The 16,176-nt window shown below is 36.6% G+C and overlaps 1 protein-coding gene across 8 annotated transcripts in view; it reads right to left on the minus strand.

The window, feature by feature from the left end:
• DOCK3 (dedicator of cytokinesis 3) overlaps positions 1–16,176 on the minus strand; it is a 201,292-nt gene that overhangs the window by 87,563 nt on the left and 97,553 nt on the right. For 7 of the 8 annotated variants that reach the window (XM_087709232.1, XM_087709235.1, XM_087709231.1 and 4 more), the window contains exons 19-25: positions 14,437–14,534; positions 13,087–13,170; positions 10,950–11,050; positions 9,941–10,022; positions 7,818–7,988; positions 2,660–2,852; positions 758–885 (exon numbers count right to left, since the gene is read on the minus strand). In XM_087709232.1, coding sequence (XP_087565358.1) covers positions 758–885; positions 2,660–2,852; positions 7,818–7,988; positions 9,941–10,022; positions 10,950–11,050; positions 13,087–13,170; positions 14,437–14,534 — 857 coding nt within the window. Of the gene's footprint in view, positions 1–757; positions 886–2,659; positions 2,853–5,341; positions 5,429–7,817; positions 7,989–9,940; positions 10,023–10,949; positions 11,051–13,086; positions 13,171–14,436; positions 14,535–16,176 lie in introns of all 8 variants that reach the window. The other variant, XM_087709237.1, reaches the window with a different exon arrangement.

Here is a 16,176-nt window from a genome sequence, read left to right on the forward strand (position 1 = left end):
AATCTATTACCCAATTAAAGACAATTAATTTATTACCTTAATATTTTACATTCAGTCCTGTTCACAAACAAAACTTATGATTAGAATTATATCCAGCTCTCTCTTTTAGAATATTATCAAACATAATATTTTTGGAGGTTGTTAAACTTCCTTTGGATATGTTTGATACTGTCTTTAAGATATTATAATCCAAACCTATTTTCAGAACACCCACATCAGTGCTAAAGTTTCTACTTAAACAGCCATCTTTGAACATAGATGGGAATATATTAAATTAACAATTTTAGCAATGTAATATTATTTCTATCATTATTTGCTTGCTCAGCAATACTATCTATCAAAAATAAGTTGAATAATTTTGCAGGGGGAAATCAGGAAATTATTTAAGAGCCTAGGACATATCATAGTCTGGATTTTATGTTACCCAGAATTTTAATCATGTTTATTATTCTGCTAAAGATGTAGAACAATTCTATATAGGCTGGGCAGCAGCCATATATATTCTCTCAAGTAAATGTTTGAAAAGTTCATTAAGCATAATAACTAGTGCACAATTTTCTGTCCTTTAGGTTAAAAAAATGCATAGTTTCAATAATCCTTTATACTGATGATAAGTAGGTTACAAACTATACTATGTTGCAAAAGATAACATATCATTTGAATTCTTCAGAGATAAATGATAGATAGAAAGATAGAAAGAAAAATAGACAGAAAGAAAGATAGATGATAGAAAGACAGAATGATAGACATAGATTACCACGGAGCTAGTTTTGATGATAGAGAAGATACTGCTAAGAATTCCAGAGCAGATAAGCAACTCTTTTTGTTGTCTCAGATGAAGATGAATATGATGAAGGACCACAGGTAATAAGATTCGCCGAGATTCTAGGAATGGGAAACCAGAGGCTTGACATTATTTTACAGGAGAACTCAAAATACTGGAATGAGAAGCCTGCCTCATTTTAATTCATAAGCATATATATATATATATAGAAACTAAAGAGCTACCATTAATAACAAATAAAATTAATTTAATTGGCCTTTTAATAAATAGCACAACAGCTTAATTGGAGTCCTCTATGAAACAGACTTTAAGGGAAACCCATTTTTATTCATTCAAACACTAATTCTGAATAGCTAATTTACAAAATGTTGTAAAAGGTTAAAAATCACTTGCAGTATAGTAAATCAAATGCATAAATTATTTTTACTGGCAGCCTTATTTTCCTTCACTGTCTAATATTGCTTCCCAAAGAAGCTAAATTGTCAAAAGTCATGAACCTACAATATTATCAACTGTCATAAAAGATATTATTACAACAGGCAATAAAGATACTGACTACAAAATGTGAAGTTGCACCTATTCCTGGACAGAGAGGCCTTGTTCATAGTATTTGAGGACTTCCTAGTTGGACTATTGCAACACCACTTGAAGACCACTGAGAAGTTACAACTGGTCTAGAATACAGCAGCACATGAAACTCATAGTGCACTACTGTTATGCAAGCTGCATTGGCTTAATTTCCTTTGTTCCTTCCTACTTGCCATGAGGCCAAGGACCATTCTCCACTGCTATGGATTCAGTAAGCATGGTACGGGTCCCATCCTTTTTATGCTGTCATCTTAGGGGACCAGAAAGCATGCCTTTTTCATAGCAGCTTGTGCCCTGTAGAATACCCTTCTCCCTAAATCCAGCAGGCTTCTATTACTTTAGTTTTTTTGGAAGGTCATAAAAAGCTACCCCTTCCTAAAATGCTAGAATAGGATGAAATAGGAGCATGTGGATGGTTCTGTTGGATTAAAGTGCCAGGGTTTTTTCCCCCTCACTATAGTGAGCCCCCCAGAGTTGAGTTCTTAAGATGGGAGGTCCTTTTGAATCTTTTAAATAAATAAATTGAATAAGGCATGTCCACCACTTTATTAGAAAAACATGGGCATCCGTTCCCTAACTAAATCTCAAGTATTTCTAAAACTGGTTATTCTAAGTATAGAACCATGGATATTAGTGTAAAAGCTATGACGAAGAGATGACTTTACTTTGGTGTTACAGCCAAGAATATTAATATAGACATAAATAAGGTTTTCAGGATCCATTTTTTTCTTTTAAATTAAAGGTAAAAAAAATTAAAAATATTTAAAGAAAATGCAGTATCTCCATACCATACTTCTGTATAGAATGGGCACTGGTATTTTTTTAAAAAATTCTGACTTTATTTCTTAATTTCCTAATCTCTCCATTTGTTACTAAACTCAGTGACCAAAATACACCCATTGAAAAACAAAGGAAAATATTGGTGAATGAGGGAAATTCAAAAATTATAGAACAATCTTCTCCCCATGTACATAAAAAGACGGAAAGCAAAAGTAGGTGAAACAATTCAAGGCAAAATCAATGCAAAGTTGTTCAAAGAAAACAGAAAAAGAGGGAGTGTAATAATCTGGAAGAAAATGTGGCTGGTTAGAACCGAAACACCATGAAATATAATTTTTGTACATTAATTCTAATGAATCAACTTTCAAAGTATAATTTGCTTTATGCTATTTTAGGGATACAGTATATGAAACCTAAGATAGTTTCATATATGTTCCTAAAATGGCATAAACAAATTATGTTCATATTGGGTATATAAAGTGATATGATTACTATTATAACTGGTACCTGAGAATGAAAATAAGCGACTGTCAACTGTACGAGCTATAGATTGCAATTTAACCACATCCATAGATTGTCCAATATGCACTGTACTGGGCATGCTCCCAAGAGTTCCTCTCACAAACTCTGCTACCTCCTGTACTGTGAACATCTGCAATAGCTCATCAAAAATGGCAGGGAAAGAATTCAATAGAGCAGCCTAAAAAGAAAATAGAAATATGAGACTTTTATGAACTCTGTTAGTATGGAAGAATCAAATATCACAGTTTTACTTGGCAACAGAAGTAATGATATTTTAAAAAAAGGCAGGAAATCCTTCTTTAAAGATTCATGTTTTTATCAGAAAGAGATCTTGGAAATTATAGCATTGTAACATGAGTTCTTAATACAAAGAAACCCTAAACTACAACATCTTATAATTAATGAAGCATATGTTCATGAAAATAGAAAACTATAAGTACTGTGACCATCTCCAAACCAATATAAAAGACAAAGGAGTTTCTGCGGATTTTACTCTGCTAGTTATTGCCGACTATAGGGGACAATGCTCGTCTCTGTTTCAAGGCCATTGAGCCAGCACTCCTCAAAGACGTTTTTGTGGTCATGTAGCCAGCATGATGTCACAGAGCGCTGTTACCTTCCCACTGAAGTGGTATCTACTTGTCTATTCATATCGCATTGTTGCCTCAAATCAAAGGCATTTTTGAGCTCAATTTCAATGTTGGTGATAAGGAAGAACAGAAGTACATTAGAAGGTGGAAACATTATCAGACCTGTCCAATTCAGCTGAAACTTCTCCTCCCTATCATCCCAGTTATACGTCTGTAGAGATTCTTAGCCACCCAGGTCATGGCTGTTCCAAAGGTACTTTTTCAGTAGGCAATTTTTTCCCCAGGATGCTTGCATTGCATTTTGGGGCCTCACAGTGCGCCCACACCCCATTTTGGCTTCCAGGTTGATGCAGGCGGTTTTCCAGGCCCAAAACGGGGCATTTCAGGTTGGTGCAGAAGGCCTTCCGTTTTGGGCCTGGAAAGTCTCCTACACCAACCTGGAAGCTAAAAATGGGTGGAGGGGAGATTCATGTGTGTATGCACGGGGTGCACATGGGAAGGTCGCGCATGCATGCACGGGGGCATGGGACGTACATTGCAGCTTTCAGCACGTGATGAAAAAAAGGTTAGTCATCACTGTTTTAGAGGGTCATTGAAGCATCCGCAGGACACACTTGGAAGTTTATCGGTATCCTACGGGTGCTTCAATGACCCTCTAAAAGGATGCAAATGTCCATCTGTCTGCAAAGAATATAAATCCTTCCATTTCCCACTATCCTGTCAGAGCTGAAGAAGCTTCCTGGATAAGAAGTGAAACATCTTCAAAAGAAAAAAACAAGACAGTTCAGTTGCCTCCTGAAAAAGCACTTTTGGGACACCCTCAGTTATAGTAATCTTTTGTGGAAGTCCATTTGCAATATAGGGTGCAATAGCTGGGAGGGAGTATTGGAGCATTCAAAAATGTAAGAATTAACTCTTTGTTTCCTAGCTGCAACCGCATTTCCCATTCCAAATGTAACGATGGAAAAATTGAACAACTCATTATCTCACATCACTCAGAAAATATTTTGATAGATGGTACCATACGATACAAGTAACACATCTCTCTATGATGAACAGTGCTACCAGTGGGATTTGCAACGAGCCTTAATGATACCAAGGCAGTATCATGGTTGTCAATGTTTCATGACAAAATTGCACAAATAATGTAATAATGCAATGAAGTCATAACACCTGATGCAAATATGTCTGTAGGTATCCCACTCATAAGTATGAGTGGGTTATCCTGCATCAGCACCTGGCAAGCCATTGCAAACAGTTTATTATTTCTCCTGTTCTGGCTATTCATTTCTGTTTGTTTTATTTCATTTATAAATTATATTGGTAGTTAAATTAAAGATGGGTGATGACTTCCACTGAGTATTTTAGAATAAATGTTCTCGATCCAAAGAAATATAGATACAAGAAATAAAGATAATAATTAAATATTGAACCAAACAACCATTGTTATTTTAATTTCTTTATTTTTAAGATAAGTCAATTTCATGCCAGGGAAATATTCAGCAATTATTAAATATTGCTATTATTTCCAGTGACAGTTATATCAGAGGTGATGATATCAAAAGACCTGTAATTAGAGAGAACACCATGCTCTTGGCTATTTCCATGAAAAAACGTTAACAGAAAGAGATTAAAAATCTTTTTCAACATACATACAAAATACAACATTATTTGTATTTTCATTATTGGCTCTTACAGATGCATGAATATTTAGTTGTTTACAGTATGACATAACCCAAACTCAATATTTGAGTTAGTAAATATTCTTCTATGAGATTTTTGTTACTTTTTATTATCATCATTAATATATATTATTTGAATTACCAGAGATAATGTAAAAGTTTGTCATCTGATATAATTTCTCTCTAATAACTGGTGCTCGTATTCAAAGTGACTCATGCAAACACAGAGTAACTCTTATATTCAAATGTTAAGTGTTCTGCAAATCTCTTTATAGTTGCAAACGGTAAACTGTGCGATATATTTTAGTACATTGTGCAGAAAAATGGACTGGAAAAACACTCGCTAGATACATCCATGATTAAAAGTTGTACAGGATATGGGGATAATTACTTACAGATTTAAATGACGGCCTTGCAATGCCACCACATTTTTGTGGGGCACATGTCCCAGCTCCGCTCACCTGTCCTTCAGGCTGAGGGGCCTATGGGGCAATTAGGGTTAAGGGACAACACAGTGGCAAGTGGGAAACAAAAAAAGGTAAACTTTTGATGCATTAAGTATTAAAGAAGATTTTAAATGAATATATAATCTTCTCAAGTACTGTGTCAGAGGTGAAAAATTAAAGTTAACGGTTAGAAAACACTGCTATCAAAATTTTATTTTCTTTATAGAACAACCTATTATTTGTACTAGATTCTTCAGATTTATTTATTTCACAAATATGCAACAATATTAGATACTTCTTAGACATATTAATAAGCCTGAAATTCATATTATTTAATGGGCAGCAATTTAATATCTTAGAAAACTCTCTTGCTTGGGACTTTTTACTGAACCAACTATTACTTTGCTGTTAAAATCTTTATAGAAAATGTTTATGAAATTGAATTGCGTTGAATGTTTCTTTGTGAAGGGATGCTACATCTCAGTAAAATATAGGTTGCCCTAGTAACTTTAGATAACTATAAGCTAGTCTCCAATCTTTCCTTCTGTGTAAAAGTTATTAGGATGTTTTTCTATGGTTTGTAATTAAAGAAAACACTGGAGGACACAGTTTATCAGGACCCTTTTCATGATGATTCAGGCCCAGACATGAAATTGAACCCACATTGATTACTTTTCTGTCATTCTATGGCAAGAATGGGATATGGATGTAATCCTTCTGATTCTGTGTTTTCTCTTAGTTGCTTAGTTGCCATTGATCATAATATTTTTCTGGACCACCTGCAAAGGTTAGGAGTAAGTGGCACTGCTTTGTAGTAATTCTTCTTAAATGGGCAGCTCCAGACATTGGTGGTGGGGCTCTCTATTGTGATATGCTGCAACTTCCTGGGCGGGATCTTGCTGATGGCGGCAGCTTAAGAGAGCTGCCCACGGGTTTCTGGTTGCGTTATCTGCCTAAATATCTGGCAGGTACCTCACTCTTCAGGCAAAGAAGAGGGGGAGAGAAGATCCAGCTGGCAAGAGCTTTTCCTTTGAAGTTTGCAGCCTTTTCGGCTGCGAAGGGAAGGGGAGCCAGCCGAGGCTGAATCATTATCTCCGTGCCGGAAATTCCTAGCCATCTTCTTCATGGCTCAAAGTAAGATACCTCTACTTAGGACAATATTTGAACTATTTATCTGAATTTAATACAAGCAGAGTCCGTATCTGAGAACCTTATCTGTTTTTTTTAAAAATCCTAACTTCATTTTTTACAAGAGCTACCTTCGTGTACTTAGCTTTTTTTTTCTTAAAAGAAACTGGCTCCTAAAATGGCGATTGTGCGTTCTTCGTAACTATTGTGATATGCTGCAGAAGTTGACACCTTGTCTTCTCTTACTTAACATCTACATGAAGCTAATGGTAATGGTCATCCAATAACACAAAACAGGTAGTATTGGTGTGCAGATGATATTCAATTGTGTACCTTGACTCCAAACAAATAGAAGATATGACACAGATTTTATCCCAGAGCTTGGAAGCCATAAAAGTTTGGATGGGAATAAACAGAGTCTGGTTCAATGTCAACAAGGGGAAATAGCTTTTTGTATAGAAGCCCTCCAATTCCAAAGGTATTCTATCTCTGACTCTGGATGGGGCTGTACTTCTCATTCAGTGTTAATTCATAATATGGGACTCCAGCTTAAGAGCAGATGGCAGCTGTGGTTAAGAAGGGCTATTACAGAGCTTCATCTTGTGTAACAATTATAGTCTTTCCTGCATTAGTAGGCTTTGCTCATAGTCACTTAACCCTTGGTTTCCTCTCAACTAAATAATTAAATTATTGCATAAGGTGGCCATTGAAGACCACAAATTTCAATTGCTTCACAATAAAGCAACTCAAGAAGTTTGGATGCCCAACAGTCTACCCAAGGAACATGTCTGCTTTGAGAGCTACACTGCTTATCAGTATTGTTCTGAGTGCAATCCAGGATGTTGATTGTCACCTTTAAATGCTTGGCATCTAGGAACCACCTTCTCCCAGTAATCTCTGCCTATCCTTTGAGATCTGAAAGTGAAATTGTTCCAGTGGATTTCACAGGCTGTGGGGTAATTTTTGTCATACCTGATGGTTAAATGTAAATATGGGTTGCAGTTGTTTTTCAGAAACCTGGTGATTTATATTAAAATATAGCTATGTTTTTAATTTTTAATTTCATTACTATTTGTATCACTCAAAGACATATATGACTGAAGCAGCATGTAAGTCCAGTAAAATAAATAAATAGAAAACTGAAAATAGGATTGTAGAAGGATTGTTTTATGATTTGCTAGTATTTTCCTAATTAATTTGTTATTTTCCTCTGAACAGTTTCGGTATGTTAAGTAATTATATTAATTTATAAAGGCAACAATGAAATACACAAAATAGAACTGTAGATATTTATAACCTGTGTAAAGATGAGAGTCTCAGAGCTTCTGCTGTCCAAGCTGAGTACAAATCTGATTGACTGGAAAAGTTCTTGGATGCTAATTCTAAATTGTTCCTCCTCCATTCCACAAGTAGCTCTGGAGTAAAGGATCCGAGACTGAATAATAAACTTGAAAAGATATTCCAATGCCTTAAGAAACAGAAATGGAATCAGGAAAACAAAGAACAATGGGTTTATAAGAGCGGAAAATTAAGTACATTATTAATATTCAAATTAATATCCTTTATGTGAAGGATATTACTATTATTATTAAACTTATTTGCTGCCAATCTCAGAGTTTGAAGCGACTCTGAGTAGTGGGCACTCCATATTTAGTTAAAAATCAATAAAATGAATCAACATTTAGCATTCTCCTCCAAGAAAGCTATTTGCAAAAATCGCAGTTTCAAAGTATTTGCAAAAGAAAAACATACAATCTATTGTTATATGGCAAATTATGGCCTAGTATTCTTTATCTTTGGTACTGTGTTTCCCTGGAAATAAGACAGGGTCTTATTTTCTGTTGTCCCACGAAATATGGCCTTGGGCTTATTATAGGGGGAGGGCTTATTATTTTGGGGTTGCCAGGCAGCTGCTCCCTTGCGAGCGGGCTCCCGAAGAGCCGGGCACAACCTCAGGGGTGAAGCAACCATGAGGTGACCACGCTCACGAGCAGCCGCCCAGCAAACCCCCTCTCCAGCCAGGCACAGCACCATTCGCTGACCTAGGGGATATCCCTAAGGCGCCAAGCTATGTGGCACTCTGCCCCCCACCCAGCTCCCGCGGCTTGGCACATTAGGGATATCCCCTAGGTCAGCGCATGGAGCTCTGCCCGGCTGGAGAGGGGGGTTGAGTGAGCGCCTGTTCCGCCCCAGCAAGCAAGCCTCCCAGACTCAACATGCCCTGGCCCAGCCACCGCCGCACTCCAAGCATAACTTCTTCTCCGGCTTCAAAACTCTAAAACTCGGCTGCCGAGTCTTCCAGCAGCAGCTACTCGAGGAGTGCTCTCTATGGTTGTGAGCTGGCTGCTGGACAGAGAGTCTTCCGGACAGAGAGTCTTCCAGCAGCCAGCCCACAACCATAGAGCACACTCCTAGAGCGGCCGCTGCTGGAAGACTCAGCAGCCGAGTTTTGGAGTTTGGAAGCCGGAGAAGAAATTATGCTCAGAGCGTGGCGGCGGCACCCTGCAATGAGAGCTGGGCCAGGGCATGGTGAGGCTAGGAGGCATGCTTGCTGCAGGCAGAACAGGCGCTCGCGTAACCTGTCTTTCCAGCCGGGCAGAGCTCCATGCACTGACCTAGGGGGTATCCCTAATGTGCCAAGCCGTGGGAGCTGGGGGGGTAGGCAGAGCACCATGTGGCTTGATGCCTTAGGAATACCCCCTAGGTCAGGGAATGGCACTTTGCCCGGCTGGAGAGGGGGTTTGCTTAATATTTTTGCCCATGCGAAAAATGTGGCAAGGCGTTAGTTTCAGGACAGGTCGTATTTTCAGGGAAACACGGTAGGAGATAGCAATAATATAATATTTACATATATAAAGGATGAACCAAATAAACAAGATGGAGTAATATTTTTAAAAGAAAAACTTGAAAAGATCTGGACAGTACTGTAGTGCAAAAAGATTATCCAATGTTTTAAATTTGTTTTCCAATTTTGGAAATTAATGTTATCATTTTTGCTTAATATTAATGATGAATATATATTTAACACATATGAGAAATAACATGGAGGAATCCAACTGTTATCTATATGTTTGAGAAGAAACTGCACTTTCAGCAAACCCTCCAGTTCCACTGTTGATGAGTGAGTACATTTTTATTCCAGTGTTTCACCCCAGATTTAAATTACTCCACTGACTCAACCACAATAAATCTGATTTGTAACCCCATTTTTAAGTTCCAGAGTATCACCTTCTTAAATCAATATTTGGAGGTAAGCATTTAATTCTAAATAGCACCACTGAAGATCGATATTGCTGGAAATCACTGGGAAAAAACCCATTAAATAATATATTATTTAATTTTCATTCCTAGTTAAATTTTGCCCTTAGAAAAGAAATATTTTACTTTTTAAACGAAGTAATCTTCACATAGAAATCATACCCGCATTGCTTCTTGAATATGATCCTGTCGTACTAGATCAGCTGATCGATCCATATACCATTTCAAACAGCGGATGAGTTCTCTGAATAAAAAAAAAACACATTTTTTTACAGACATTTCAATAGGAGAGATGCTCAAAGTGACAGATTTTTCTGAAATATATCAACATCTATGTCTATACTTAAATCTCTCTATTTATATGCTACATGTGAGTATATGTATGTGTATGTATATGTGTGTGTCAGGGGTGGGTTCCTGCCAGTTCTAACCTCTTCTATAGAAGAGGTTCCACAAATCTACAGTGCCGTTTAGAACCAGTTCCAGCTCTCTCCCCCCGCCTGTCCACACATCATCAAGATGAAGAACGAGAGGAGGAATTCTGGCAGTTGAAGTCCACAAGTCTTAAAGCTGTCAAGTTTGAACACCCCTGGGGGTTTTTTCTAAAGGGTTAGGGGTGCAAGGGTCTTGTAACTTGACAGCTTTAAGACTTGTGTGCTTCAAATGCCAGTTTCTGAGAAAACATTTTGGTTGCTAAGCAAGAGCATTGTTAAGTGAGTTTCATCACATTTTACAAGTTGGCCATGCCCACCCAGTCACATGACTGACAAGCCATTCCCACCCGATCACATGGCCGGCAAGCCACTCCCACCCAGTCACATGCCCGACAAGCCACTCCCACAAAGCAGGCCACGCCTACAGAAGAGGTTCTAAATTTTTTTGAAACCCACCACTGGTGTGTGTGTGTGTGTGTATAAATGTATGTTACAATAAATTAAATAAACAAATGATGGTTTAACAGCATAGTTTTGATCTATAATCATCTATAATCATTTCAGTGACTAGGATTTTGCTCCATTTTTAACCCTTCGCTATGCAGATTCTATAAACTATTCTCTGTGAGAGCTTAGTATTTACAAAAACCCATGCAAATGAATATGCTTTTCTAAAAATTACTGTGTTGATATTAACATTTACGTAATAAACTGGCCTCCATAAAGAGATGACTTACTTATATGCTAAAGCTCCTGCAAAGTGCTTCTGAATATAAGTATCAATTACAGGTCGAAAATGAAAATATTTGCTATCACGCAAGAGATTTATGATAAACACCTGAAAGAAAAAGAGAAAAAAAGAAACATGTTTAGGAAGACAAAGATAACTAAATGAGCACACGAGCTTGTGTATAAGGGCTTGAATAAATGATATTTAATTATCTTGCATAAGGATGTTTCATGACAATTGTAACTTATTGCTCCATTCTGACTCAATATATATTCTTGATAGAAGTAATGCTTTTATTCAAAATTAATATTATAGTTATTTCTCTGATAGTTTCAGAAATGGCTACCAAATGGGAAATAAAAATAGTAACTATGAATTTAAAGATAGAAATATAGTCAGAAAAGTGCTAATTTACTTCAGAAAGATTTAAAACAAATAATATCAGATGTTATAGGCTGAAAAATAACTTCAGCTTCTTAAACATAGAATTTTAAAAATCTTTCCTCCAAGTTCATGAGTCTGCCCCAAATGCTAGCTTGGAGGGTCCTGAAAGCCATCCATCTTTAAATTCAAAGTTCCCCAATCCTTTTGGCTTTATGGACCAGCCGAGGGGGGAGAGAGAAGGAGAGGGGATGGTACCACGCAAGGGGCCATGTGCACGCAACTCCACTTGTGTGAGGGGAGTGCAAATGTACCTGTACCTGCAAATGGAGCATACGTGTACATGCTCACCCACTGCTTGCTCAAATGGAGATTCGTGCATGCACACTCGCCCTCCACTTCCATCTCCCGATTCTGAAAGGCTCAAGACCCAGTAGTGGGCCACAGCCCGGGAGTGGCGACCCATTTTAATTTAACTTTTAACATTGAATTTTAATCAGCCTTGCCCTTTTTAAATTTTATGTATGAGGCCACTATGATTTTATGTGAAGTTCCTTTTATTAGATCTTGCCATTCCTGAAATCCTTGTAAGGATTATATTTCAATCTTACTGCATGACTCTGAGAAAAAAATAAAGCTATTTTGCAAAAGTAGTGATGGTTGCTTGCTCCACACAAATAAACTTTTTGTTGTTGAATATGAAGTAAACAATCGCCCTAGAATTTAAAACACTGATCAATTAAGAAGATTTTAATTTAGGAGTGTCTTCTAAACAGATTCTTGTTTGGCCCTCTAGATTTTAATCATGGAAAATGAAATAGCAAGTCCCATATTCTGCCTTATTCTTCTTAAAATCTGATGGCCAAAACCTACAATAAAGTAATTTGCAGATTTTCAAGGATGTTTGATTTCTAGCTTTTAACAATCAAAAATGATTCTTTAATCCCAATTTAGGCAGCCAAATACACAAACAATGGAATCAGTTCTCAAATTAAAACAAATTCTTAGTTTAATCATTAATTCAAGATATATATGTTCCTTTAGGCTATTTGTATATTGCCATACAGAACAGTATGACTGTAGTTGGTGTATAAACTTCACCATCAGATGGTCCATATCAGTTTAATTTAACTCACAGAAAGTCATGAGAATATTGAACATTTAAGAACAAAATAATTTGCAACTATTCTAACATTTCCAATGGTAGCTGAACATTCAAACTTATTGTAATTATTCAGCATTTCAAAATTCAGAGGTGATAACATTTTGCATTCAAGGAAGCTCATGGGAATTGCCATTAATCTGCATTTTTGGAAACAAGGATCAACAAAAGAGCCAGTTGCTCTAGCAGTTAAAGCACCAGTCTAGAAAGCATGAGACCACGAGTTCTATTCCTGCCTTAGCCATGAAAACCAGCTGGGTGACCTTGAGCCAGTCACTCACTTTCTCTCTTGCTACCCAACTTACCTGATAGGGTTGTTGTCGGGAAAATAAGAGAAGAAAGGTGTATTGGATATGTTCATTGCCTTGAGTTATTTGTGAAAACAAAAAAGGTATGATAAAAATAAATAAATAAATATTAAAAAAACCAGAAAAGGTACCATGATAGATGTCGATTCACAAGTGATTAAGGAGAATTCGGAAAAGTTTCAGCAACTAATGCAGAGAAGGGAAATAGTATGTTAATTTTTAGAATAGTAATGAAGGGAAAGTGCCTTCACATCTTGCATCAGATTGATCTGTCAGAAATATTTTGTTCTTACCAAAGATTGAAATACCAGAAGTCCGTATTTTTCTGTGTTATCATCCAGAATTACAAACAATGTATCCAGAATGTCCTGCAAGAACTGGAAAAGCATAAGGATTTTTAGTATCTTTACAGAATTTTCTACCAAACCAAACAATTTCATAATTTTCTGACATTATATGTAAGAAATACATTGATTATTCTCTAATACTGAAGTATAACATTCTATAGAAAAATCAAAGCCAGATATTCTGAATAAATTCTTCTAGACCTCAATTTTTTATGAGCCTTTTTATAAAGTCAAGTCCACTCAATAACAAGGGACAAATCTGAGGGGCAAAAATCCAGGTTAATCTTTTTGATAGGGTTCTCTTATGGCACTAATTAAGTATTCAAATTTTGATCTTGCTTTTTTATTATTTGTGCATTTGATAACTATCTATGGTTGTATTTATATATTTATATAATATAGGCAATCATATATACATTTTTAAAAATGAATAAGGGTTCATAACTAGACAGGTTCCATAACAAGTGGAAGCATACACATGATGGTAAAACTGAGAACAGGGATTCTGACAGGAAAATGTTCAAATGGGTTTGGAAAGAACTTTCCAGACATTTGGTGTAAATTTATAATTTTAGTCCTTGAGTTACGATTGCAGTTGGAACTTGGATTGTTGCCACTAAGCAATGTGGTATATGAGATGTCATGTGACTGCGTTACTTAGTAACAGCAATCCAAAAAATCCTAGTTATTGTAATCTCAGATATGCAGATCATTAAGCATTATTTGTTAGTCTTAATACTATATCACACATTTTCAATACCTGTGTGAAAAGTGCACCTGGAGAAGAAGTGGGGAAGGAATCTTGGCAAGAATACCATTGTTTCCCCAGGAAGAGACTGTATATTCCAGCCCAGAATAAATGACTGTGCACTTCTGAACTGTCTGGGGAAGGGAGGCAGAGTTTTTAGAATAGCCATACATAGAATCTCTCAGGGTACATCTGTTAGGTTAGAAGGTTGTAGTTTTAGTCTGGCAAAATTCTTTATATTAAATCGACACAAATAAAAAATTGGACTAGATGTCACTGTATTGTTTTTGAGCCCGGGCCTGACAATACCATGTTACTTTTTAAAAATGGGGCAGAAAAAGAAGATTTGAAATAGTTCAGGGTTCTCCATATCATTTTAGTTCATAAACTAATGAAGAGAAGTTGACATATAACTTCTTACATTTGTGAATACACTGAGATTTTATTCATTGATAAATACAAATATTAATAACTTTTTGGATTTTCCCCCCTAAAAGTGATGTTATTGTAATTAATTTGTTAATAATAGCTGAAACCAAATTCAATACCTTAACAATTTCTTCGCCACTGACTTGGCGCAGTCTTCCTAAAATATCCATTACACGATCTGGATATGCTTTCCATTTCAGAAGAGCAAGCAGGTCCACTGTATATAGTAGAAAGGAAATAATATATAAATAAGTATATAAATAATAGTACCATTATCTAAAACACTCTGAATACACTGATAGCAATTTTTATGGATTTTTATGAAGATCATTTAGTCTAGGGGAAGAACAAAATATAAAATATATTTGTTAAATAATTTAAGAAATTATTGGACACTACTTTGATTAATACTTGTAATTTCAGTTATAATGTTCTCTTGTTTTCACAGTATGTGACCCAGAAACATATTAATTAAGTGCACATCACTATTATATTTAATTTTATATTGAATAAACTGCAGTTCCTTCTATATTACATAACTAAGACATAACATCATAGCATACTAAGCCAGATTCAAAAATGCCTGTCTAAACAACTTTAATTTAGTAAGTATTGTAGGAATATATCTTATGTGAAAATGCTTGATGTAATTACAGTAGGTGGCAGCATCTAGACAAGTTGGTTGATCTTGGAAAAAACCCTCAGTAGGATAGGACCCAATTTATACTTGGAAGAGAAATCAGCAGAAATTCCAGAACTATAGGCTGGGTAATTGAATTCCCAGTCCTATCAATTTTTGGTGTCAGGAAAACATATATGTCCATATAGTAGTCAAGGTCAATAGGAGAGAATCATTGCTTCTTTTTCTGTTCTGACTGTATCCAATTTACATACTCAGGTGACCCTGATTGCACAGATGAACTTTCAGATGACCTTAATGACCTACTAAAAGACTGCAAATGACCCGTTGTCTGCAAGGGGCATAAATCCTTCTATTCCCCACCGTCCAGTCAGAGCTGAAGGAGCTTCTTGGATAAGAAGCAAAATGTCTTCAAAGAAAAACCAGAAAGCCCAGTTGTCTCTTGAAAAAAGCATCTTTGGGATAACCATGACCTGGATGACTGAGAATCTCATTTTCAAGACTACTTTTTATGAATTTGTACACTCTAAATACCCAATTCTTTGAATTTTTCTATTATTATTAAAATAATTAATTATACTTTATTTACAATTGCAATTGGGAAGTTAATCACCACAAATGACCGTTGGCTTACCTGAACGGTTGTTCTCTGGGCGCTGCAGAAGAGTCCAAGCATGGGTTAAATACAGTCTATCTGTCCTAGGACTGAGTAGATTTTTCTTTGACCATGCCTCCTTTGCCTCTTTGAGGGCAGTTTAAAAACGAAGTCTTATCCACTGTAGGACACCCTCAGGTATCTTGATCATGATGCAGAATCTTGGACACCGCGATAAAACCTGGGCAGGTTTGGACTCTCCTGCAGTGCTCAGAGAACGACCGTTCGGGTAAGCCAACGGTCATTCTCCTGTGCACTGCTTGGAGAGTCCAAGCATGAGACATACCTAAGCTATTGTGTCCCAGGGATGGAAGAACTCATGTCCAGATTATCCGGAGCTGAGGCAACTTGCTGTAAAACACGTCTTCCAAAGCAATAGCAATAGCAATAGCAATAAGCAATAGCAGTAGACTTATATACCGCTTCATAGGCCTTTCAGGCCTCTCTAAGCGGTTTACAGAGAGTCAGCATATTGCCCCCAACAATCTGGGTCCTCATTTTACCCACCTCGGAAGGATGGAAGGCTGAGTCAACCCTGAGCCGGTGAGATTTGAACCGCTGACC

This window comes from Thamnophis sirtalis, unplaced genomic scaffold, assembly GCF_051295495.1.
Source record: "Thamnophis sirtalis isolate CommonGarterSnake01/CBP01778 unplaced genomic scaffold, rThaSir2_p1.2 scaffold_3, whole genome shotgun sequence".
NCBI lineage: Eukaryota > Metazoa > Chordata > Lepidosauria > Squamata > Natricidae > Thamnophis > Thamnophis sirtalis.